Raw genomic sequence first — 26012 nt, forward strand, 5'->3', positions numbered from 1 at the left:
ACATACTGATCTAAAAGATTACCAGATAAGAAAAAGGTCATCCACTCTCTCCATTGAGCCATTCTCCTCAAAGTCTCGCTTAAAAACTGTGCAGTCCTCCATGTTAACTCCCATAGCTGCAAACACAATGGCAAAATTGTCCTCTTCCCCACCCTGTACATAGATTGTTATATTAGAGAATATCGCCTTGATGTAAGTATCAAGATCATGAGTTTAACTAACTTAATTGATAAAAACAGTGTTATTTCCAGCTAAACCAACAAGAACTACAACATCTGTCAGCAATAAAAGTACAAAACAACAAGCTTCATTATTCAAATCTTTTTTGAGCTTCTTTATCATAGGATTTTCAAGAATTGATAACCACAAAAAATCCTAGCCTTTTACCTTATTTATGTTGTTTACAACCAAATAAATCAACTATACCCTCAAGAAGATTATCAGATTTTTCCAATCTCTTGACTAACCCAGCCTGACGACATATCTGAGCAGCGATCTCATTATGGGGAAGACCAGCAGCTGAGAAAAGAGGAATCTTTGACCTCTAGCAATAGAATTCATGACATCAATGTGGATATTCCTGTCTGTATCATCTCCTCGGATAGGTTCTCTCGCTGGGGTTGATGGAGCTCCTGAATTAGGGCATTATTAGAAAAAAAATAAAAACAAAAAGCATATAAACAGAAAGCACACAAGTAACAATAATTAATCACATGAGAACTCAGCTTACCCGATATATCCAGTATGCCTCAGGCAAAATTGGCGGACCATTATCAATTGGTTTTCCAGAACCATTAAATATGCGCCCAAGCATGTCCAGTGAGACAGGATGTTCAACAACCTGAAAAGATAAAGACAACAAGGTCTAATCTAACTGTAGGTTTACCGTAGAAGAAATATGTACTTACATTGAAGTGCATCCTTATTAATAATATGTGCTTCTGATAATATTTAAAATAGTAAGAGCAAATAATTCATACCTCTCCAGTAAATTGCACAGTTGTAAATTTATTGTCAATCCCAGATGTACCTTCAAAGACCTGACCAGTGCTTCAAAAAGGTGAGTAAACTTTCACCCGTTGATATATCAACAGCAAAGGACATAAATAAACAGTGAAGTCATTTGCTGATAGGGCAGTAGAAAAATGTCAACAAAGGGGAAGTGCACCCAATTAGTTACTCACAATGAACCAAAAATGATTCACTAATATTGAGAAAATGGGGTTCTCAGAATATTTTACCAAACTACAAGTTATTCAAGTCAAGACATAAAAAATAAGAATCCCCAAAACTTTTTCAAAAACTATTATGCCAACAGAAACTCGTGGTGATTATGAATTCCATAAGCATTCACCTGAACAACCCTTTTCACCATCAACTTCTAAAACTACTTGCCCACGCGAGTTGTTCCATCTCCCAAACGAATATTAACTATCTTGAAACTTAGGTCCCTGAAGCAGTTGATAGTTTAGAATTAGTAACGAACACAGATAGTAATACCCTAATTGACAAAGATCCATAATTAGAATATGCAATAAGCATGGCAGAAGCACCTGGTCGTTACTTAACTTTATCAAGAATGACCAAAGGTCCAGCAACTCCGGATACCGTTCTATATTCTGCACATAAAATAAGCAGAGCATCACAATTTATCAATGTTGATTGATCCTAGTCTACCAAAATGACATTTCTATAGAATCTAGGATTAAATATCATCTCTGATATAGTCAAGGACTAGCTCAAAACTTATTAGAGAAGTACGTACCCATTCCTATCTCCAAGGTTCCTTCCTCCATATCGTGATTGTTCTCCGCAGCACCCATCTTTTAGCTCCAAACAAGCAGACAAAAAAAAACCGCACAAAAATCAATATACGCCAATCCACATATACAACTGAAAAGGGCAACAATTCTGTTAAGATTCAAGACAAAAAGAAAAGAAAAGAAAAACTATGTTGGTAACCCAGCTGATGAATTAAAATTTAGAAACCCAAGCGTACAACCAAAGGGGAATAATCCAAAACTATCTTTTCTTATTGACATATCACTCCATCTCCCATATTACGAAGCAAGATAAAATGAAGAGCTCAAAGTGGATTGAAAAGCCTTAACTGGCTCAATTCAAGTCAGTCATTAGAGAATGAAGCCATTGAAGTGAGTAAAACCGCCCGTTATGTCTTAAATTTCGCCGAACTTAAATTTTATTTCATTCCACCATTGACCAGATTCTGAATTACGGGCCCAAGAAAAGGCCTTGCCCGAAACTCTAAAAACAGAAAATTTAGACTATAAATTCGACAAGAGACGAAATAACAAAGATCTAGGAACATTAAAGTTGAGGAGAAATCCATCGATAAAATCACTAGCTTCCAATCAAGACTAAGATCGAAGTGAAAGAACTGTAATTGGATGCAATGAAGCGCATGAAACTGTTTGGAAAGTCATCCTACAATATCAGAAAAAGCGATTCAACGAGAGAAAGGCTTACCTCTTTTTCTGATCCGAGGAGGAATATGATGATGGGAGTGGAAGAGAGATCTAATATCAACTACAAAAAATATAATATAATAATTGGTCGAATAACATGTCAATCAATTACATACGTAAAAATTAAAAGTCGTAAAATTGCAGCAGTTATTGGTACTCCCACGTTGTTTTTTAACTCCGTGCAAATTTTTTTACATAATTTTTATATATTCCGGGCAATCTTCGCCGGGATTAATCTAGTTTTATAAATTCTATTTTCTAATTCTCAAAATAGCTCGTTGGCAAAAAAGAATTCTCAAAAAATAGCTAAACTTATTATAAAAACTGTAGGAAAAATCTCAAAACAAAATACTACTTGAATTTTAAAATACAAAAAATTATAAATAAAGACTCCCAATATATAAAATTGTGATTTGAGACCTTAAATTTGAAAAATAACAAATAAAGACCTGGTCTCACTTTCACAAATATAAAATCATGGTGAAATATCTGAAATACTCCTCACCCAAATGACAAGTTAACTATAGAAAATGACAAGTTTGTTTTAACGAATAACAACTTTAATAAATTAAATCACAACTTGACTGAGCGTATACCAAATAACGAGTTAACTATGGGAAATTCCAAATTCACTTTAGCAAATAACAATTTCAACAGATCAAATCACAATTTGACTGAGAGACATTTCAGACATTTCACCCACATTTCATATTTACAAAAGTGGAACTCGGTCCTTATTTACTATTTTCCAAATTTAGAGTTCCAAATCACAATTTTACATATTAAGGGTCTTTATTTACAATTTTTCCTTTAAAATACCAAATCAATTTTATTTTCTATGCTTCAATAGTAATTGATTACATTTAAAAAACAAATACTAATGCATTTTTATAGAAACTTTTAATTTGACATTTTAAAATTCAATTGATATTTTTAAAAAAAAAATTTCTAAAAAGTATGTCTGGTTTTCTCACTTTTTGCTTGGATATTATTTATTTAAACTGAAAGTTATAAATATATTTTTATTTTAAAACAACTATATTATTATATTATATGATAGTACTTTCAACTATTTTGTGATTCCAGTTTTACAATAAAAATTATGATTTTATAAAAGCTTTAAGGTTTTTTTCATTTGTATTCTAGTTATTGCAAATTTTCCTCTATTTTGAAAATTTATATTTATCTCTAATTTGCTAGTCTTGTCAAAAGTGTTCTCGAAATTCTAAAATCATACTAAGATAATTTGTATTTTCATTTTTATCCTTATTTGTTTGATTTGTTAAAAAATGAGTTTTTCTTCCGCAATCACATCATTGATGGAATCACATTGTCAATTAGAACTGATAATATGGGCTCAACTCACCAACCTCCCATAAAGTGGTGGGTTGGATTGAAAAAAATAAATACTGTTTTGATGTAATAATTTTCAGCCTGCATCCACCAACCCATAACAAGCTAACCCAGCCCGCCAGCTTGTTTTTTATTTTTTAAAAATGTTTTCACAATTTTTATTCTGATTTTAATAAGAAAAAGTTTTATTATTTTCACTTAATTTACATATGACTTTGTATTTTGTTAAAAACTTTGATTCTAAATTTGATTTCTCATTTTCTTTATTGTTTTACCATTTTTATATTAATAAAATAACTATTAACGATGAATTATATATTTATATTTCAAATTTTAAGATTGATTTAATTATATAATTATATGAAAAGATAAGAATAAGAAGAATTTAGTTTATAAAGATTTATAATTTAATTTAAAAATTTAAAATATATGCGTAAAAGAAATTTTAAAAAATGATGGAGGTTGACGGGTTGGCGGTATGAGTTGGCAAAATGTGATTCTGTTAGGAGGCGGTCTTTTTAGGACCGATCTGCATGGTCTCAAGCTGCTGCAACCTGCATGCTGGCCGTAACCAGCAGGCCAACCCGTTTTACCACTTCTGTTGTCAATTATAGAACATGACACATGAAAAACAATATTTATTTTTCTTGTTTTTTCTCGTCATGTTCCCCCAACCAAAGAAAAAAAAATTCTAGCAAAAGACAAGAATATTTGTGTCTTTTTAATATTTAATTATTTTGATTCCGTCTCTAATGCCCACCTTGTCCTATTTATATGTTTCACATGTATAGAGGAAAATGTTAAATTGTATTAATTTTTTGTTAAAATATAACGACTTTTCAACTTTATCTATATTTAATATTACAATTTCACAACAAAAAAGTATCTAGCTACACTATAATAAATGAAGTAATATAATACATTTCATAATTTAATGAACTGACTTATAAATAGTATTAAAAAAAAAATTTTTTGCTCCATAAATAGAAGTAGAAGAGTATTTAGATATTTTTTGATAAAATATTTTATCTTATTTTTTCATATAAATTGTGCCTGTTTGGAGCCACATTTAAGTGGCATTTAAGGAGCTTTTAAAGGCTAAATGCACTTTTGGCATGTTTTGTGTTGTGTTTGGAATAACTTAAAAAATTAAGAGCTTATATCAAAAGCTAAAATTTGATGTTTGTGGCGTTAGAAAAGTGGAGAGAGAAGAAAAAAACATAGGTCTTACTTTTAAAAAATTACTATCACAAAGAAAGAAGTTAAACCACGAAGAGAGATAAATTAAATATTATTTCTCAAGTCTTATTCTCTAACAAAGAAGAAAAAAAATTATTGTCTTATTTATAAGGTAGAGAGAGAAATCTTTTCTCTAAATATAATTTTTATATTTCATTTATTATTATGTTGACTTTATTTTCATGATGTATAATTTTATTTAATAAAGATAAAATTAGAAATTTTATTGAACTTTAAATGAGAGTTAACAAAATTTAAGATTTTCTTAATTATGTGAAAATTCAAATGGCCTTATAAATATGATTAGAGGAGTAGTTCTTCTAATTCATAATATAATAATATTTAGTTACATTTTTTTCACAAAACAAAGAATGTTAGTTAAATCATTAAATATGTTTTGATTTTTTGAGTTCCATGATTTAATTAGTTGATGCTTATATTTTAAACTAAAAAGAGTATTATTTAATAAAATTCATTTTTTCCAGTTATTTTACAACTAAACTTGTTTTTTCATTAATAATTCAAACAATTTTATTTTTACACATTGACTTTTTGTTTACAAAGTCAATCCAAACGACTTTTCTATTTTTATAAATTAATTTTTTATAAAATTCAATCGAAATATAAATCACTTTCCTCAATCTAGCTTTTTAAAAAACTAAATTGAAAATAAACTACTTATTCTACTCTCAATCCAACATACCCAAATGCCTTTGTAAACGTTTGAGATTGGAGATATTCTTTTAAGACTGGTAAGCCCTAGCACAACCCACCTAAATTTTTCTAACACCAAAAAAAATGGGAGAATTCCACTAAGGTTTCAAAAAAAATATTATAAATAAATCTCAAAAGTTGTCATTTCATATTTTGAATTGTTAAGCTGTTATTGAGACTTTTTAATAATTTTTTTTTGAAATCTCGTTGTAATTTTTTCAAAGAAATTTCCATTGGAACGGGCCTAGATATTTTTATTTGGTTGACTTGTACGATAATTTTTGTGTCATGGGAACGGTATCCTTAAAATCTGTTCTCATTTTCTATTATGCTCCTGTGTTGTCTTGATTAAAATCAAAATAAAGACAACTTAAAGAATTTAAAATTATATTAACTTTTAAAAAATTTATGTTTTGTCCTTTAAAGCGTGTCATTCAATTTGGATTTTAGACCATTTAAATTTGATCATGTAGAGTTTAGATTTGTGTTATGCAGATCAAGCTTTATTAGAATATGTAGTTTTGGTCGGGTAAGTGGGGGGTATATTGTGATATGTGACTGACCCTGCATTCCATTTATAGGGACTGGCGCAAAAAATGATTAAAATCAGGTAAAAATGGCTTCCGGCTCTGGGCTTGTTTTGAGCTCCGTTCAAAACGGGCTTTTAAGCAAGTTCCGTATCGAGACAAACTCCTCTCTTCACATACTTGCCTCCATTCCGTAAATCACGTTTGAAAAGCTACTTATAAGTCAATCCAAACAAGCCCTCAGTCGTTGTTGCGCACGGTGGGTTATCTATCGCCATCTGCTTTTGCTTCTTTCAAGTCTACTACTCGCTGCACACTCTACTCCCTCCGTTCCTATTATAAGAATATTTGATTCTTATAGTATGTTCCTATATATAAGAGACACTTAAAAGTTGTCTCTATTTTTTTTTATGTTGATTTTCTATTTACCCATAATTTATGTCCTCCAACTCCTCCTCTCTCTCCCCTCCCACTTTTCTTTCTTTAATATTTTAATTGTTCTCTCTCATGCTCTCTTTCCTTATTATAAGGGCATTTTGGAAAACAATTATACTTTTTACACATTAATTATTCTTAAACTAATTTTAACTGTTTTTTATCAACGTATTTCGGTTATTTGTCTCTTATAATAAGGAACGGAGGGAGTATTGTTCTGCCCTCCCAGATTTGATTCGTGCTTCTCTCACTATAAAATATGAAATCCGAGATGTTTCATGAGGTGCTCCAACATGGAATTGAGCTGTCATGGGTCAAATTGTTTGTCTTTTTTTGTGGTGAACGCACCGCCGACGCTGATGTTATTGAAACTCTGAAAGTACCTCGGCAGATAACAAAGCAGTAGTAATTACTCGTGCATGTCTCAGGAGAAAAGTTTACGACCCTTGATGGGGCCGACATTTGTTCCGACCAAGATTCCCACGCAGCAAAAGCTAAAACTCAGCACACCAAATGTTGGGACTCGCTTCTTGTCCACGGACAGCGCGCGCCTGAGAGGAGCATTCTCTTGAACATCGCACCCAGAGTCAGGGGAAAGTTGGCTACAGGCCTATAATTATCGTGATTTTGAATTAAAAAAAAAACTCACCTTTTCCATAATAAATTATTTTAATTGGTAATCAATTATTAAATGCTGTTGGTCTTATTTCTTTTTATTCAAAGATAAAAAGATATGGATAAAAAAGCCGTCCGGAAAAGAAGAAAACACGGAGCTCCTCACGCAACGCAAGTAAATAGTGGCCGAAGTGCTCGAGTAATCCCGTTCCCTTCATCTCCATAATTGGCGTTAGAGATGCAAGTATAACCTTCCTATGTTCTTAAAAATAGGTTTTTTATTATTCAGCCTGGAGGGTGGGGATGAGTTTGTGCATCCTTTTGCTGGCCGGAAAAAAAAAAAAGAAAAGAATATGTGCCATGCTTTATAGGAGTACTTGGATTTGACTAACATATTTTCTAAAAATATTTTTTTAAAAATTGAGACAATTTTTTTTATATATTATTTCTTATATTATAAATCACTTTTAAAATCATATTTTTATTTCCCAGATACCATCTAAACTATAACCCTGCATTTTCCCCTCTTCTTACTTGCATATATGGTCGAACGGTAAAAATGAAGCCAGTCTTTTGCATGCGGGGCCATCCACAAATGAAAATATGGTCTGGAGCTCCATGGCCAATGATCTCGCGGTTTTCAACAAAAATCTGGCTGATGCATGATACAGTTACCGTTAATCTTAATCTCTAGGTGCCCTCTCGGTGTGCCAGACATTACAGCCTCACATTTCTCTGAGAAAATGGCTGCCACCCTCTCTGCTCGGCCCCACCGTCTCTCCCCCGGCTCCGCCTTCCCCACACCGCTCGTCAGACGACTTCACTCTTCTCTCATCGGAAACTCTATAATCACCGAACCCTGGAGGGTCTCGCTCGTGTCTTGTAGACGCTCCTTGACGAGGACGACCCCGCCACTTAAATCGGGCTCAAGAGCCGATGACTCGGCGCCTTACGAGATGTCCGTCGAAAACGCCCTCAAGCTGCTTGGAGTCTCTGAGGGCGCTTCCTTCGATGATATACTACGCGCTAAGAATTCTATTCTCGCCAATTGTAAAGACGACCAGGAATCGATTGCTCAGGTTTTCTCATCGGCTCTCTTGCACTCGATTTCACTCTATCTTCGATTCTATGCGATTTTTTGGGAGTTTTTGTGTAAATTAGATTCTGTTCCCCCCTCCTTCATTATTGAGACACCCCCTCGTCGGCCGTTTAATGTATTCAACGGTTTGCGAGAATCGTCTTATTTTTCTTAATTATTTCTTTCTAAAATCTTGCAATCAGTGGTATTCGTTTGTAAAAATAGAGTCTTTTGCTTCTGGGTCTGAATTACGATGAATTTCCGTATTCTTCCCAGCAAGTCCCGATCGAACAATTGAATGCTGCTTCTGAGACGGATCAGAGGTCTTCAGTTCTAGTTGACTTCAGATTTTCTCTTTTAGATGACTGTGTAATGTTAGTCTAAGTGAGCAGAGTACCGCGCTTCTTTTAAAGGCTTGATCTTTACGTTTAATTGAACTGAAGCATGCTCATTTGTGTGAACAAGTTAGTTTATTCCCTGTCATTTGTGCATAAGTCTTCTTGATCGCCCACTGCTTGATGCTCCTTTGACCGAACAACACGGCAAGAGATAAGTATATCATTTGGAAATACTACTTTCTACTAAAAGTATGAATATAAAGTATTACATTGTCTGTTGTTTGAAAACGACAGGGTCCAATCCAACCTCCTTGCAGTTTCCTGTTAGACAGTGTTGGCATTAGATGTTTACATGCATGATTAACTCCTTTTAAATTCTTTATGGAGTCAATCTGCCTTTTGATGCCATTGGTGTGTGATATTCTAGGTTGAGGCTGCATACGACATGCTACTTATGAGGAGCCTTACTCAACGGCGAGCAGGAAAAGTAGTAAGTAGTAGCATTCGTTATGCAGATGTCAAACCTATTAAGCCCCCTGGTCTGAGGTCAACTCCTCAATGGTTGCAAGCAACTATGAAGAATTCGCCTGTTTCTATTGAGACTCCTTCGACTGGTGATTTAGGTGTACAAGCTGGAGTATATGGTGCTTTAATGGGTTTGACCTATATTAATGGAATTTCTTCAACCTCTGCACCTTATGCGGGAGCTGATGTTCCTGGACTTATCTTGGCTGTAGCTTTGGAGCTTCCTTGTACTTCATGACCAAAAAGAATGTCAAGTTGGGTAAGAAGCTTTCTCTCACAATGCCCACTATGTTTAGGTTCGTGATATTAGAAAAGGTTCTGATTTAAACTTAAGTGGAACGGTCTTTGGTGGATGCTTACTCTTTAGGAGGTGAAAATGTAATGACCCTTAATGTTATGCCTACATATTAAGAAATTATGTGGGTCACAATTTGCTTTGTTCAGTGGGTTGCTTCATTGCACAGATGTTGCGAAGAAACAAATGCCATAAAGAGTGGCAAAACAATCAGCAAAAAATCTAAAGATGGAAAATTTCACCTTCACCCTGTTTAATACTTATTTAGCAGAACTGTAGAATTTATTGGTAGATATAGAGGGGTCAAATATTGGAGGCAATGACTGTTATGAACTGACCTCACGTTACTTACTTTGTTTAGGACTTAGAAAAGTTCTTGATTGTCTTTTGAGATGATGCTATTAATTATAACTTTCCAGAAAAGATTAGCAACTTCATTTTCTTCCCATTCATGATGCTCGATAGCATGCCACGTTCTGAAATTATCACTGGCGTTGTAATGAGACCAGGAGCAATGAGTGCCCGGTTAACTAGCACGTCAGAATTGCAAGAACGAGGTCCTTCTACCTGTTGATCGACTTCAGTTCTTCTGTTCTTTCTATTCCATAAAGTTTGGTTCTAGCCTTCTAGGTTAATAGAACAAATTTGACATTACTTCTGCTTGAGTTTATTGCCCCAAGGGTGCCCCTTTTTCCATCTCAATGGTCCTTTTTCCTCAGCAAAATCATTCGTCTTTTACATCCCACCTCCCCCACCCCTCCTAGAATTCATGCTGTGGAGTTTGATTTAAATTTTACATGGTTTTTCTGCGTTGTTGCATTATGCAGGGAAGGCCACTGTTATAACCATAGGTGGGCTGGTAGCTGGTGCTGTGATAGGTTCGGCTGTAGAGAATTGGTTGCAGGTAGATATTGTCCCATTCCTGGGCATCCATTCTCCTGCTGCCGTGGTTGGCGAAGTCATAATTCTCTCTCAGTTTTTGGTTTCCCTGTACCTGAGATAGGTAAGCAGGAGAGCGAAGTGATCTTGTATAAAAAAAAAATGAAAAATAAAAACTTGTAATTATCCATTGGCATGCAGCATGTTCATACCCAAGCTTTTGTTTTTCCCCTAGCTTGCGAATCATTGCACATTGTACAAAACTCTCAAGTCTGAATAGAATGCGGCAGCATATCTTGCCAAATCGGAAACATGAAACTTACATTGGGCTGATTCCACTGTCAGTGAGTGAGCCAGACATGGTTTCCGTGCGCATCTCTTTTCACAAACTTTTCAAATTAAGAGGGGAACTGAGGGAGGTAAAATTAGTTAAAAGTGTTTTTTTTTTCCTTTCAGAAATTACTGAACCATTCTGAAACCGCTTTTATACCCGCACTAATTACAATGTTGAAAAAGAATTAGGAATGCTTGCAGGATGCATTAATGAAGAGCCTCGTGAATGCTATACTCTTTTTTTTTTATTGGAAAATGGCAATAAAGTCTCACATAAGAGAATTAAATGCAAAAAAAATCTTTTGAAATCATTAAATTATTTTGAAATCCCAAGAAACCTCATTGCAAAAAATTTTATTTATTTAATTACTAAATTGTTCTTATTATTTTTTTAATTTTGTAATAATAACTGAAAGAACAATTATTAATAATTTAAAATGTAACGATTAATAATTATTATAGTAGGTATTGACAACATATTTTCTTAGCGCATTACAAAAATGTAATGCATGAGTTGTCACGATAGTTATTAATTTTTATACCTTAAATTCTTAATGACTGTACTTTTAATTATCAATATATACTTTGAAAAAAAAGATAAGGACAATTTGGTGATTAAATAAATAGAATTTTTTGAAACTTTAGAATAATTTGATAATTTTAAGAAATTTTTTTATATTTAATTCTCTTGGATTGGGCCTAATTGCTATTTTTGCTTTTTTGTTTTGGTAAAAAGTCCTTCGTAAGTTAAAAAAACTGAGAAACTTGTTCAAGAGTCAAATGGAATGAGACTAATAGGGGTTGGATTTAACAGAAAAAGTTAGTCCCTCACAACGTAACAAATCAAGATTCGAATCCCCGCTGAGAGAGGTGCCTATATTTAGTGCCTGACAGTACCTCGAATAGGATTGTTTCTAATAGAAGGATACCTATACTTTAGTTAAAAAAAAAAAAAACGGAATGAGTGTTCAAGTCATCAAATTGAATAAGCTGTAGCAATTGAATAACCTCCACTCCCCCCCCGGGGGAGAGTTTTGTTTTGCGGGGGATAACAAGGGCATTAAAGACAACAATATGGTTAGCTTTTGTTTTTAGCGTTTTTTTCTGTTTTGTTTCGCTTTTTCCTTGTGTTTTTTAGGTTTTAGTCCTTTGCTGTAAGTCAAGTTTTCTTGCCTCTTGTATTCAAAAAAAAAAAAAAAGACAACAATATGGGAACAGGAAAAGGAGAAAACTCGGGAAATAACCACCATTTCTCCATAGACCCAAAAAACACCCCATTTTTCTTCTAGCAAAATTTAACACGTCCTCTTAAAAATTTTTCATATTTAAAATAAGATTTCTTTTGGAAAATAATTGTTATATTTTGATCGAACTTCAGTTTTTTTAAAAAAAATGTAATTTTTAATTTAATTTTTATTGAGACATTCTTAATTAACCTAACTATATAATTATTGTTCAAATTGAATAAAAATAAAATGTACTTCTCAATTTTTATTTGTACATATTTACATTATTACATATAATACTTAGCTTTATATTTAGGTTAAAAAATAATTTATAAAATAAATGAGAATAATTTTAAAAATAAAATTCAAAAGAAGCAAGTAGATGTTTTTGCCCGAGTCCCTACGCAGTTCGGAATCTCTCCTCTTCTTTTCCCATCCTCTTTCCTTTTCTTTCTTTTTTAACCGTTAGATTAATATTTTAATAGCTTGAACTTAAATCTTTTTAAAACTATTATTAAAATATTAAGTTATAAAAATAAATAACAAATTACAAACTATATTAAAATTTAATTCTAATAGTTTGCAAGTACACTAAATGTTTTTTAAAAAAATTTATAAATGGTTTATGAAAAAGTAAAATCTAAACAGTTGAAATGTTAATCTAACGATTTAAAAAAAAAAAAAAAAGAAATAAGACGAAAAGGGAAGAGGAGAGGTTCCGAACTGATCCCTGAGTACACCCTGCCTCACATTGTGCTGGTTTCCCTTTGGTCGTGTTCGCATCTTTTCTGTCTACCGGTAGGCCATAGAACTGGACCGCCAAAATTCTCTGTAAAATCTCAAAAACAACTCGAATTCCTAAAACTTGGGAGGGTGAGGGGGAGATGGAGGGAAGGCTTCTCAAATTAAAATTGTCATGGCACTGCTGGTTCTCAAATCATCTACGGATAAAAAAAGATAAAATAATTAAAAATGCGAAAACAATTCTCACATCTTTGTCAAAGGAAAACATGTGTAAGAATTAATTCAATAACTATTTTTATTTGCCAATTATTGCTTGATGTGAAATTACTTGTTTTCTCAAAATATATCGAGTTCCCATGGCTCTTACCAGAAAAATAAAGAAATAAGCACACATAAAGAGGGAAACGTAAGGAAGCACAAACGAATGTTTTGGGCTCTCACGGTCACAAAGAACGATTAATATACGGGTGCATTTAAATGCAATAATTTAGAAATTAACTGTGTCTCAGCGAGCTGCTTCGACACATGACAATGCACTGGAACCGAATAACATAAAGATCCTAACATCAGTTTCATGTTTGACTGTTGTAGTTTTCAGCGTTGTAGCCCTCTATATAAGACATGCCCCCACCCTTATCAGCATTTTCACCGAATGTCACAAGGTCATTGTACATTTTTCTGGATGCCTTGCAGAACTCTGTCAATGATTCAAAAACCTGAGAAAACCCTGATTGCAATCCATGTAACGTGATCCTCTGTGTTTCTTGCATGCAACTATGGTGCTTCTCCTTCTCTATCTCCAGTTTTCTTCTAAGTGCCTCCAACTGATCCTTCTTCTCCATCACATGCTCTTCTTCATGCTCTGTTCCCACCTCTGGTTTCTGGTCTGTGACTTTCAACTCGAGCATCTTACTTTTCACCTTGTTTAACCCGGAATGCCTTCTGTCTAAGTCTTTTGACAGACTATCGACTTTCCTTTTCTGCTGCTGCTCTTCACCTTGCTGAAGCCACAGAGCTCTCATGTCCTTCACGACACTTTTCAATGCAAGTGTCACCATTTCATCAGGTAGCTTTTGCAGTGAAGCTAACCAGTCGTGACAAACTACAAGCAGTGGTGGCCCGTTTGCTTGATATGACACCGCAACATTTTTTCTTCTGGAGTAAAATTCAACTTCAGGGACAATGAACTTGCTTAGCCATCCATACAAAGCTTCAACATACGCCTTTTGAGCTGCCATGTATTGTCTGAAGCAGGCATGCCAATTTCGAAGCTGAGTTTCCAGCCGTACAGTAGCCAATCTGTGAGATTCATTGCAGAATTTCCCATACGTGGGACAGGTGAAAGACTTCACTTCTGAGAGAATCTTTCTCTGGGTTTCATGGGATTCCAACACAACTTTCCATGTTTGTGCCAGGCTGCATCAGGAAAGAGAAAAATAAAAAACCAGATTGAAACTCAATCATCTGAGCCTTTTAAGTTCCCGATGCAATATCTCACCCTTTTAGAAGCTCAACAATTTGCGGCTGCAATTCTTCATCTCTTATTTTCTGAATTCTTTTTGAGATGGACTCTGCACGCCGTATTGCAACCAAGATCCCAGCATATAAGTCTTTCACTGCAGCTCTTGTTTTATCCGTACTTTGTACATCATCTCCCCTGACATCCTTGTTTCTCAATTGTGCACACTTTTTCTCATAATTTTTCCTCGTTATATCTCCAGCCTAAGGTGAAGGAAAAAAATTTTACTATTGAAAGCAAGGTATAACAAGCAGGGAGCCAAGGTCTTGCTTGAAAATGTAAAACAACAAGAATAATACAATAAAGTAGTCAGTTTACATTTTTTAAAAAAAAAATCTTGAGAAATTTGTCAATTTCTATGTGTACGTTTTCAGTGCATTGTGGAGAGTTAAAGTTGAAATTCATCAAAACACGTGCAAAACATTACGAAGCAAGGAAAAAACGACTGACAGCTGCATCATATCTCGTGAGACATGATACAGTTGAAAGATGCTAATAGAAGTATAAAACCATCCCATAAGGCGATAAACCTTACCCTGCAGCCACAGAAGAGCTCACAAGTCTATTTAATCATAAGCATGGTGGTAGAAGTAAGAGGCAATCCACTATAAAATGATCAGCGCATTGGTGTACTTCCAAATTTTGCACATTTTTTCCACATCTGATACAAGCCTTATTTTTATTGGCACCCCACACACACACGCGCACACACAATTCAATGTTCAAATTCACGGTAGATATGCTATCATCAATGATCTGATTAGGCCTCTATTAACCAAAAAACTAATAACAAAATCATAAGAATTCACATCAACTCCATGACACCGAGCACCACAAAGAAATACCTGGAACCTCGACATCAAGACATGCAAAATGCAAGAGAAACCAAGTAGCTATATCCGATCATCTTGGTTCACCCCATGATATGCGTCACTATGAAAACAGAACATATAAATTATAACAAATGGAATTACTTAACAATCTTACAACAATCTTACCTTAACCTCCTCATATAGCTTCTTTTCCCATGCATATAACCTTCCTAAGGTTAATGAATGGCTTCCTGAATCCATTCCCCCATAATCATCAAATAGGTCATTCTTATATTCCGTCCAAGTTGAAGAATTTTTCGCATCTGATACCACGAGGCTCTTGCATGATGAAGACTTGGAATTGGACCGATGCCATGTTATTGCATGAATGAGTTTGGTTGAATTTTCTGCATTGAGATCAGATAAATCAAATTCTCTGAGGCTGAAACTGAAAAGTTCAGGATCAGCTTACAAATATATAAGGAAATCATCATCAAAGTGTATGAAGGAATAGAGTAAATACATAAACATATTAGAGTATTGGTTTAAAACCTTAAGGTTGGAATTCATTAAATGAGATGAAATAAGGCTTCTTCTTTTTTTTTTGGGTTAAGTTTCAGAAGAGTGGAAAGTACCTCCAAAATAACAACTGGCTTGAGCAGGAAACCAATACTGACACATTGTAAAGAACAGAAATTGGTAATAATTCATAATGTGCAGCGACCAAGTTAGAACAACAAAGTTAGAGCCAATCCTAAAGCACAAGACACATCAACTTTAAGTTCCAAGGATTAGAAAGTATGTCCAAATTATGAACTATTCTGCGCAGGAAAACAACACTGCCTCATGGAATAGGACAGAATTTAGTAATAACTTACTACATGCTGCACCCGACAAACATTGACCAACATTGTTAGTGAATTTCGGTTCTCCATATTCATGATCACATCGATATGTATAAAGGTACAAGAAGATGATCTGAGCAGGAATGTGAGAGAAACGGTAGATCCACGAGAATATAGAGCCCAAGCTATTCGCCGATATTTTAAGAAAGAAAAAATAAAAGGAAAAAGGATGAACTAAACCTTGCAGGCGGATGCGAATTTGATGCTTACGCGAGGCTAAGTTTTCTGGGGAACAAATCATTTACCTCCTTGGAACTACTATTCCTATCATTATGCAATAACCTTGACAGCAACTTCAATCTGATATTTGCTAATGACGCACAAAAAGATAAGCATAACATGTCTAAATTTTGGCTATTACATGCAAACACTTTGAAGATACCCTCAGGACCCACCTTTTAGCTCCTCTAAACCAGACTGAAGGGGTATCCTATTAGCTTCCAGCATTCTGGTCACATTCTTGCCAGAATTATATGCCCTAACGAAATAATCCTCAATGTCCTTCAAAGCATCCAGCAATTCCCTCCCTTCCTCCGGCGTTTCAACAACAGCAAGGCCCCTCTGGTTTTCGTTTTCAGTAGCCATATTTACAATATTCACCCTCTCAACATTGCCACTCACATGTTCTATTACACCTTCATTTTCTTCCACAGTCACCGGCTTTTGCTGCTCAAAATCGTCTCTTTCACCCTCCTCCTCTAGCTCTGGAATCCCTTCTTCCTCCCTTACCACCCTCAAATCGTCGTCTGAGTTTCGACGATATCCACTAATAACCTCTGTTCTCATGCCATCGAATGGGTTAAAGAAATCCCACTCGAAATCTCTCTGCGGTGACGGCATTGATGGTGGCATATGCATGTAATAGTACCCAAAAGGCTGTTCAGCTGGTTCTTCTCTCATAACTTCATTTTCTCTGCCCCCTTGTTCTTCCCTCTCTTCCTCAGAAGATTGTGATTCTGAAGTTGTTGAAGAAGCACACGAATCACGAGTGGTAGCTTCATGCTTTGGCTCAAACGGTGTCTGCTGGAGGAACATTGGGTTGTTTATCACATTTTCTGCTTCTGATGGTGCAGGGCAAGGTGGGGGAAATGTTATGAGGAAAGATGAGGAAGGAGAAGAATGGCAAGCCACGAAGAGCTTTATGGCTGCTGCTACTGCGAAAAGAGAATGAAAGTACTTACAATGCGCCTCTGCAAGAGCATATCTTCTCTCCACTGCAATCTTTAACTGGCTTTTTCTCTCCTTACAGATAACTACAACTTCTTCTTCCTCTAGTTTAGAGGCAACACAACCCATCTCTCTCACCAGTTAACGGGTTTACAGCAAAGTTAGATTGCTTTTGAAGAATAGGATGAGAAAGGTTATTACTTGGAGAAGCGTGCGTATTCTTTTTCTGATGAAAAAAAAATGAAGGGGTCTTTCCTTGATAGCAGAAGAAGAAGATGCTTTCAACTGGGTTTTAAAGGAGCATACAAAAAAGCACAGCTTTTTCCACTTTGCCGCATTAAAAGATTAGCATGGGTAGAAATGCAGATATTGGGGAACTTTGAGAACAACTCACTCCATCTGACTCTCAGCCATCTTGTTAGCACAGAAATAAAACCCAAACAGTGGCAGATAATGGAAAATATTCAAGTTAAAAACAAGATACACACTTGTTAACATCTCGAACTTAAGAACGAGTAACTTCAAACAAACCGAACTATTAGCATAGATAGCCTCGAAAAGCCCATAACACTGACTGAGGGTTGGCGGAGACCCAGAGAAGGAGAAGGAGAAGGAGAAGGAGAGGATGTAGAGAGAGGGAGCGAGAGTGAGACGGTATTGGTGGTAGGGGCTCGAGAAGCAGAGAGAAAAGACAGCATTCTAGTGTTTGGCAAATTGCTCTTGAAGGTAGTGTACGGTCATGACGAGCCATGCTCAGTGAAAGGGGGCATTTAAAAATAAGTAAAGAAAAAGGAAGGGAAAGTTTCAATACAGACCAAGTGGCAGCTTCATTAAAAAATTTTAAAAAAAATACTAGCTCTTTTATTTAATATAAGAGTTAATTGACCAATTTAAATAAATTAAAAAAATTATTTAAATTATTTATTTATAATAAATATGTGTTATTCTTTTTAAAATATTATTGTTATTCAAATATATTAGTTAAAACTATTATATGATAAAATTTTTAACATATCAACTATTATAAAAACTATTAAGAAAAAATAAATAAATATGAAAGACAAAATAAATAAAAATCTTATATTTAAAATAAAATTAAAAATTAAATTAGTTCTTATATTAAACACCAGAAGTAATAATAAATTGCAGGCATTCTGAACTGAAATGAAAATAACTTATAAGGTAAATGGCTAAATTACCTTAAATTGAAGCGAAGAAAGTGCGTTGACGACAAAAAAAAAATCCTTCCAGTATGATAGTCCAACAACTTGTAAGTAATTTTTTAATAATAATTTACCAAAAAAACATATGTGAGATGGGTTTTATTTGGCTTTCTATTCCAATGGAAACTCCCCATGCATGTCTCCTCTCGCGTCCAACATGATTTCGGAAAAGATTGAAGCCGATTTGTCCACTCTCTTCATTCGATGAACCTCTTCCCTCTGGTGATCCGGGGTTTAATTGGGATAATAAATCAAAGTAGGAAGCTGGCGGATGGATGAGAGTTCATAGTGAAAAATTGTTTGAAATTATTTGTAAATAACTATTGAACTGTGATTTACGGGATACTCATGTGTTTACTTGTTTATAAATGATTTTAAATACTAATTCAAATAGGTTGAACACATGAAAAGAGATACTGGTAAGGAAAAAATATGACTAAGAATCGAACAAGAAATTTCTTGATCTCAATTTTGAGGACTTCGTTAGTGCCTAGTGTAGTTTTTCAACTGTGGAGTTTTTTGTAGACACATTTCTGTGATTCTAATTTAAGAATATCTTTGTCATCTAACCTGTCAAGTTATTTTCATTATACTGTTACTGTAAACAAATAAAATACTCCTTCGGTCTTTAATATAGGACTCAATTCTTGAGTTAATTTTGGTCCTAAATATAAGACCCATTTTTCATATTTATCAATTTTCTCTAAATTACCCCTATGGATACTCCCTCAACCATAATCAAGTAGAAGAAGGAGAGAGGGTACTAAAAAAGATGATTATGGTGTTTTAGGAAAAATGTGTCACTTTTTTTATAATTAACTAACTTATCTAACTTTCTTAATTTAATTAAATTAGTTAAATGGGTTTTATATTAAGGATTGGAGGAGTACTACTTTTTTAAATCCTCATTTTTGTTTAAATTACTGCCAGGCTGCCGTATTGAAATCCTCCCAAAAAGGAAAGGTGTGTTAATGGAAAATTAAGGAGGTTCACAGATACAGAGGCAAGCTCATGAGTAAAAAGAAGAGTCAAAGTGAAAACAGGTGTAAGAAAAGTAGCATGACCACTGGTGCGACCGGGGCAGACGAAGGGCCTTGTCAGTAATTGTTTAAATGTTTTTCAGAACTTAAAACAGGGTGGGGTTCCTGCGGTGCTCATGCATAATGAGAGAATAATTGTGCTTAGGTATGGCTTAGCAGCACATCAAAATCCGAAACTGCCCCTGCCCACAAACATGAGGACGAATCTATCCCTGAGTAAATGGATTAGATATTGCCAGCACTTTGGTAGCGTCCAAACACATCAGGCTGTACACTTTGAGGAGGATCAAGTGTTGTGTCAGTGTCAGTGTGAGGTGCCCACGCACAGTAAATAAAATAAATGTTGAAACAAACCAACAGGCTCCTATTAAAGTCTCTCACGATTGGTGCCTGCAGGGGTCGGGTCCGACTGGTCGCAAACGGGAACGCAAGGCGACTTCCCTACCATGTCATGGGCTCGATACCTGGCGAGTGCACCTGGGATTAGTCTGGCCGTTGTGTTGGGATACCCTGAGTCAGCGATACCATCCTACTAAAAAAAAAGTCTCTCACGGTTGGGAGCTGAGACCAGACATTGAACAACAAAATAAAATGATAAATTATTTGGTAAATATTATGTTATATATTGATATTAAAATTACTGACGACTGCCCATTTAAGTTGTCGAGTCCATTGGGCTCTTTACTACGGACTGACCAAATCAACCGATAGCCCAGTCCAGCCCTCATGAAACAGTCCCATTGTTACCCATAACACAACAGCGGTACACAGCTCCCCGGCTCCTCCCCTGATTGTCCCATTAAATATAATCATATTCAAAATACTATTAAAACACTATGGGGTATTAAAAAAAAATTATATTTAGTATCCAATAATGTTTTGAATAGAATTATTAGAAGATGCTTGTACCTAAAGAAGAAAAAAATAAAATTCTCCTGCATATGCTTAAATTTCTCTCTCCATTTTTAGCTGTCAAATGAGCATGTCATGCTTCCATTTCAGAGACCATAAATTACTCCCTTGGTTTTGGTCCCATCTAGGTGTCATTCTCCTCTCTCTCTCTTCACTCTGGTTGCACCTTTGGTTTTATTTTTTATTAATTAAAAACAATAGTGCATTTTCAGATCTTAAATATAAAACTAATTGTTTTAGTACAAATTATACTAAAAAATAAATCTTATATTTAAGACAGGAAGAATGCTATACTTTATTTCGGTTCTTGGATGATATTTATCTAGTCGCCTTGCTGTTCAATTATGTAAAGGACCGTCTGTAATGTTAAATTTATTTTTTTAAAAAAAAAAAACTGAATGGTTAATTGGTGATCACCTAAAAGCCTTCTTGTTCACCCACAGATAACAACGGATACAACGTAAATATTAGTCATGTGATTACATATATAAGAGTTCGCTAACAGTTCCGAAATTGCCTCAGATAAAGATCCACCCCAACAACTCAATTGAAGCCAAACGAGACAAAGGAGACACAGAAGTAGAATGGTAGAAAATGATAAACCAAATCTTGTTATAATTGTCATTCAATAGTATTGATCATTCATCACGTAGTTCACATACATATAAAGTCAAGAAATTCAACCGCTTGCTTTCATTTACATTTGATATCATTTAAAGTTCTCAAATCCTTTTGGATAGAAGTATACAAGTCCTTGCGATTCAAATCACAATTTTTGCTCGACAGAAAAGGTATCAGAATAAAGAATTTTTCCCCCGTTGTTAAAGTCGGTGCCAAGGCAGCTCAATATAAATTTATAATCAATGATCAAGATCAGATGAGAAGATATTTTCTGTTCCTTGAAGTTGTGGAAAGAAACTAAGCACGAGTATTAGTGGTATTCCAGTAAAGTTACAGTTCACGATATAAAGAATTCAAGCGCTCCTCCTCCTCTCGTTGCTATTTAATGATCCCTGGTATTCACACTAGAGAATGATACGAAGAAAAAAAAAGATAGAAATACAACTTAAATCAGGTACCACCACCCTCTGTTGGCGTCGCACATGGTGCCAGCGTGTTAGGAGGAAGGGTAATTCCACCCCCTCTAACTGATATATTGTTGAATTTGACAGAGCTTGCCCTGCTGACCAGATTTGAGTCAAGAAATACCACAATCACAGTAATGTCATCATGGAAATGTCGTCGAACCCCACGGTCAATTTTCTTTAGGTCCGAATATCTCATTTCTCTCTTCTTCGCTGCTTCTTGAAGGGCAGCTTTCACCAGTCTCCTCGCGCTTGCCTGAAATCATAACACGTAAAATATTCATCCATTTTCAACTAAGCTTGCTGCCTTGTATGCTTTACCAACTACAAACACGATCATAAGAATCGCTTTAAGGTGTTTCATAGCCATGCATTAATCAGGAGAAAAATTTTAGATCTATTTATGTTATTAAGTAGTTGAAACCTATTATATGCAATGCCATTTCCTAGCTCATTGCTTATCAAGATTATCCGACAGTTTTGCTGTAGCTTCAAGGGCAAGGAGCGAAACATACCATAAAAATATCAGCTTATCATTAATCTTTGAACTTTGATGTTAACAAAAACTCATAACAGATGATTAATTTTGCAAGAGTCAGCAAAACTAAGGGAAGGCTTCATGATCCAGAATTAGAGTTCTACAGGATAATGATATCAGACAACACATTTTTAGGTACATATAGAAGAAAAAAAATCCTGCAACTTCAAATTCAGTTAGACTGCTAGACCACAACAGAGCAGGAGATTATATTCCTCTGGCCAAACAACTTCCGTTTGTAATAATGGCGTTTACCGTCTAGAAACAATTTAAACAAGGTTTGCATAGCAATGTCTATTATTGTGGCATATAAATTCATATCTTACACTGCGGGGATTGTTTTGAACTATATCGACTGCTTCTTGATTGCTAAGGTGCTCCCAGAGTCCGTCAGACGCAAATATAACAAACTGATCATGTGGCTGCAACTGGTGCACTGATATTGATGGTTCTGAGCTCAGTATTGGCCTCTTGAATGGCTCACGAAGTCGAAATTTAGCATATAGAGGTTCTCTATTGAACTCAGCCTTCTTCAAATATACATCCCCAATGGATCTAGAAATCTGAAAGGTAAAGGATTCTATAATGACATATTTGGATTAGAGGGGGAAAAAAAAAAGATGAAAAATTAATTTACTTCAATTCAAGTCATGCTGATGCTGATATACTTTTCCGGTTGATGAGACCTGATCAAGAAATCAGAAATATAATTGTTTTTCCACTATTATAGGATCTGAATAAGACTTGAGAGTCCAAGTTCCCTTCCACCGAGATGGACTGACGAAGCAGTGGGTAGATGGACAGAGGGGCGTGATCATGAAGTTGAGCAGGAATTCCATATGATAATGAGATAACAAGAATTAATTGATCATTCCATGCAAATGGAAATTCTGGTTATGTAGAGTCATTATTGTGACTCTGTAACAAAAACCAATTCTAAATATGATAGCCATAAAAACATATGCAGAGTTGAAGAAAATATAGCCTAAGCCCCCTTTCTATCAACAATCTTGACAATTGTAGAAAATTTTTCTTCCTCTTCCCCTTGGGGCACTACTAACCTCTTTTCCCCTTTGTTTTCTTTCATTTGCTTTCATTACAAGTCATTCTTCACATCCCAAAAGAATACACTATGAGGTTAATTACTCCAGTGGTGAAGTGTTTCAAACTGTAGCATAACGAGATGAAAGCTTTGAGCATAGGAATGGAGCATCTGTCATGAAGTGTATCACCATGTACAAAAAGCAGATAGAGCAAAAATATAACTGGCTTGGGCAATTATGAAAACTAAATGATGTGCTATAAATGACTCACTTGTATAAGGCCCTTCACTCGCCATACATTATGCTTCAAAACAACAATCTGTGGATCATCGGGATGCGAAGAGCGCAGCTCCTGTCTAACAGGCTCTAAAGCTGCATTGTGCTCTGTAGATAATTGCATGGCTAGAACCTCTCCAGTTGCCTTGACTGCTCTTCCCAAAACAGCACGGGAATCACCAAGATTTGCTACATAAATGTTACCATTACAAATAACACCAGCAAGACAGCACGACCCAACTGCTGCAATTTGTGGTTTCATTTGCCACTGTTTGGCAACAAGTGACATAAATCCTTCTTCTGTTGCTTGAAATGCCTTCCGGATTACATCTACAGACACTGATTGTTGCTCTGCAGTGAACTCTGCAATTAAAAGTTGAGCAAGAATTCTTTCAGCCAATCACCACGTGGAGATTAAGAATCCAAATACAGAATAACAGCCAAGCAGCTAGACAGGTACTAAGACCCTACAATGTAGTGTATACTGTACAGCTTTTCTAACCTTAACCTCACTGCATACAATAATAAGATACGTGCACATACTACGAAGGACAATCACCCCTGCCACCATTTCTTGCACCAAACAATTGAAAGCATGTCATCAGCCATGCTTTCACATTTAATCTGAGAGAAAAGAAAATTGAAAGAGAGAATGAAAGGGTCCTTTTCGGTCTTGCAGTGAAAGAGTCCTTTAATTAGACCTATTCGGTTTCAACTAGCACAGTCTTGTGTATTGTAGATGAGAGGAATACACAATTCAATGAAATACAAACTTTTCCATTCCTTAATCTTTCAAAATCATATAAAAATGGGCTTGATGGCTGTTTGGGTCTATCCTAAACCGTAAACTCCTACATACATCTTCTCAATTTAAAAACAACCTAACGTACTGAAGAATTTTGAAATGGTAAAGCAGATAAAACGTGCCACAGAAATACACAAAGGACAAAATTAAGATGAAATTTTGTGATCATCTCCTATTTTCAATCAAAACATAAGGAGGCCAATCATATGGTGCTGAGTTCGAAACAATTCACTTGTCATGTTTTTATTAGAGAACATAATTCCCACCATGCAATACTATCGTCCTGACAGAATATCTTCCATCAAGAAGTTACTTACTCTTGAGATGGTGAAACAGGTGATCGTTGATAAATCGGGATGTTTCCGGTCCTCCATGGCCGTCGTAGACACCGATAAAGGTTCCATAAGGGCCAGATTCATGGGAGCTCAAACTGCCAGATTCAAGTTGGCTCTGATCCTCCAGCAAGTTATTGGCTTGGACCACAGCCATTGAAAATTCGCCGTTTAAATGCTGCCCCGAGTCCTTGTACCATAAAAGCCCATCTTGTCTACCTCCACCATCTGAACCTGTTCGTGCATAACGATGCGAAACTGGCCGAAAGCAGGCCCTCAGAAAGTTCATCAACTCTGATAACATCCCTCATCTCACCAAACAACCTTCAAGAGTTTCCACATCTATTAACGATCGATAAACTACTTCGCCCTCAGAATTTTCAGTCACGATTGAGACAGCCCGGAACTTTTCACCACAATAATGACGATCCACTACAAGACAATCAACAAGCAAATACAGGTGAATTCAATTACGGGTCAAACATCTCGCATAAGCAGAGTTGCCCTAAACTCGACCTCATTTCTTGCTAAGAAAAATGAAACTAGGACCAGGTAAGGTCCTTTACGATGAATAATTCAACAAGGGAGAAAGAGTTAAAGACAATTCTTCGCGTCTTTTCTTTCTTTCTTTTTTTTCGTGCCACGAGGTGACGTCAACCCCACTTGCTTTTCTGAGAGAGAGTTTTGGTCAGCTCGTTCGAGGCCCGACCTTCTCGTTCACATTGGAAATCAAAACCCCAAGAGTTACAATAATCTTCATAAGAGCCAATAATGACAAAAACTTAAGGTTTCTTCATTTTAAAGAAACAAATTCCAGAGAGAGAGATCTCACCCAATAGTTTGACTATTGATTAGCTATTGAATGCCCGAGTTGAAGAAGAGAATGATCTGGAAGGGAGAAGAAAGATAAGTGTGGATGAAAGCATTAGATCTGTGGATCCATCAAATCAAGAGGAAAAAAAAAAGCAGAAGTGGGTTACTTTTGTAGGTGTTTTCCGCTATCTAACCAGTTAGTGCTATGCAGAGGATGAAATTGTTGAAGAGTAGAGACAAGGGAGTTTAAGATGACAACTTTAATTTCGGGTGTGCATGAAAGATTTGGCCAACTGAAACCCTTGCTTTGCCTTGGGTCTGAGAGGACAAGCCACATATAAGACCAAAAGGGAGAGCTTGGAGCCAGCAATGCAGAGGTCCAGCTCTGGGCTCCACGCCACTATGCGAGAGAGAGAGAGAGAGAGAGAGAGAGAGAGTCAATGAAGTAATCTGGTCTGGAAAATGATAAAGGGCGAGGTAACGTTATGGGCATTCCGTGAAATGGGGTTCGAAGGAGGACACGTGGAATTTGCGTTTTTGTTACAGCGTAAGCCGTTAACAAACGATAATTTTTCACGAATGAAGATAGAATGAAAGACCACAAGACATGGCCATCCTGTGCCCCCCCCCCCTTTATGTGATTAGAATGGGATGTCTCAATAGATTTTTGTATCTTACTTCTTAAACAAATACAAATTTCACCTTAAATGCCATACAATCAGCCTGCTCATTGATGCTTCAGGGATGATCTTATG

The 26012-nt window shown here is 35.5% G+C and overlaps 3 protein-coding genes, 1 long non-coding RNA gene and 1 pseudogene across 5 annotated transcripts; 1 reads left to right on the top strand and 4 right to left on the bottom strand.

Moving 5' to 3' along the window:
• Window positions 1-22: 22 nt before the first annotated feature.
• On the bottom strand, window positions 23-1375 carry LOC114754003 (V-type proton ATPase subunit B2-like; the record flags this gene model as incomplete). The annotated part of the gene is given in 6 exon segments (XM_028942725.1): window positions 23-153; window positions 422-540; window positions 543-569; window positions 572-632; window positions 731-841; window positions 1355-1375. Coding segments are annotated over 6 exon segments (470 nt in total), but the record flags the coding sequence as incomplete, so codon positions are not given.
• A 179-nt stretch (window positions 1376-1554) lies between these two features.
• On the bottom strand, window positions 1555-2556 carry LOC114754007 (uncharacterized). 2 transcript variants are annotated; one of them, XR_003741089.1, is made up of 3 exons: window positions 2488-2556; window positions 1766-1893; window positions 1555-1619 (listed from the first exon to the last, which is right to left on the bottom strand). It is a non-coding gene; the product is annotated as an uncharacterized LOC114754007 (long non-coding RNA). The 2 variants fall into 2 exon arrangements; XR_003741090.1 differs by lacking the exon at window positions 2488-2556 and adding an exon at window positions 2112-2470.
• Window positions 2557-7956: 5400 nt separating this feature from the next.
• LOC114754002 (protein CHAPERONE-LIKE PROTEIN OF POR1, chloroplastic-like) lies at window positions 7957-10806 on the top strand (annotated as a pseudogene).
• Window positions 10807-13359: 2553 nt separating this feature from the next.
• Window positions 13360-17319, bottom strand: LOC114754004 (nitrate regulatory gene2 protein-like). The gene is made up of 4 exons (XM_028942726.1): window positions 16419-17319; window positions 15305-15525; window positions 14286-14509; window positions 13360-14203 (listed from the first exon to the last, which is right to left on the bottom strand). The coding sequence occupies exons 1-4, from the start codon at window positions 17317-17319 to the stop codon at window positions 13360-13362; spliced, it is 2190 nt and encodes a 729-aa protein (XP_028798559.1).
• Window positions 17320-21270: 3951 nt separating this feature from the next.
• Window positions 21271-25589, bottom strand: LOC114754001 (probable protein phosphatase 2C 60). The gene is made up of 6 exons (XM_028942724.1): window positions 25425-25589; window positions 25277-25332; window positions 24430-24876; window positions 23303-23670; window positions 22315-22551; window positions 21271-21706 (listed from the first exon to the last, which is right to left on the bottom strand). The coding sequence occupies exons 3-6, from the start codon at window positions 24746-24748 to the stop codon at window positions 21437-21439; spliced, it is 1194 nt and encodes a 397-aa protein (XP_028798557.1). The 5' UTR covers window positions 24749-24876; window positions 25277-25332; window positions 25425-25589; the 3' UTR covers window positions 21271-21436.
• Between the last annotated feature and the right edge of the window lie 423 nt (window positions 25590-26012).

The sequence above is a fragment of the Neltuma alba genome, unplaced genomic scaffold, assembly GCF_004799145.2.
Source record: "Neltuma alba isolate B1F8T4 unplaced genomic scaffold, ASM479914v2 tig00008388_pilon, whole genome shotgun sequence".
NCBI classification, from domain to species: domain Eukaryota; kingdom Viridiplantae; phylum Streptophyta; class Magnoliopsida; order Fabales; family Fabaceae; genus Neltuma; species Neltuma alba.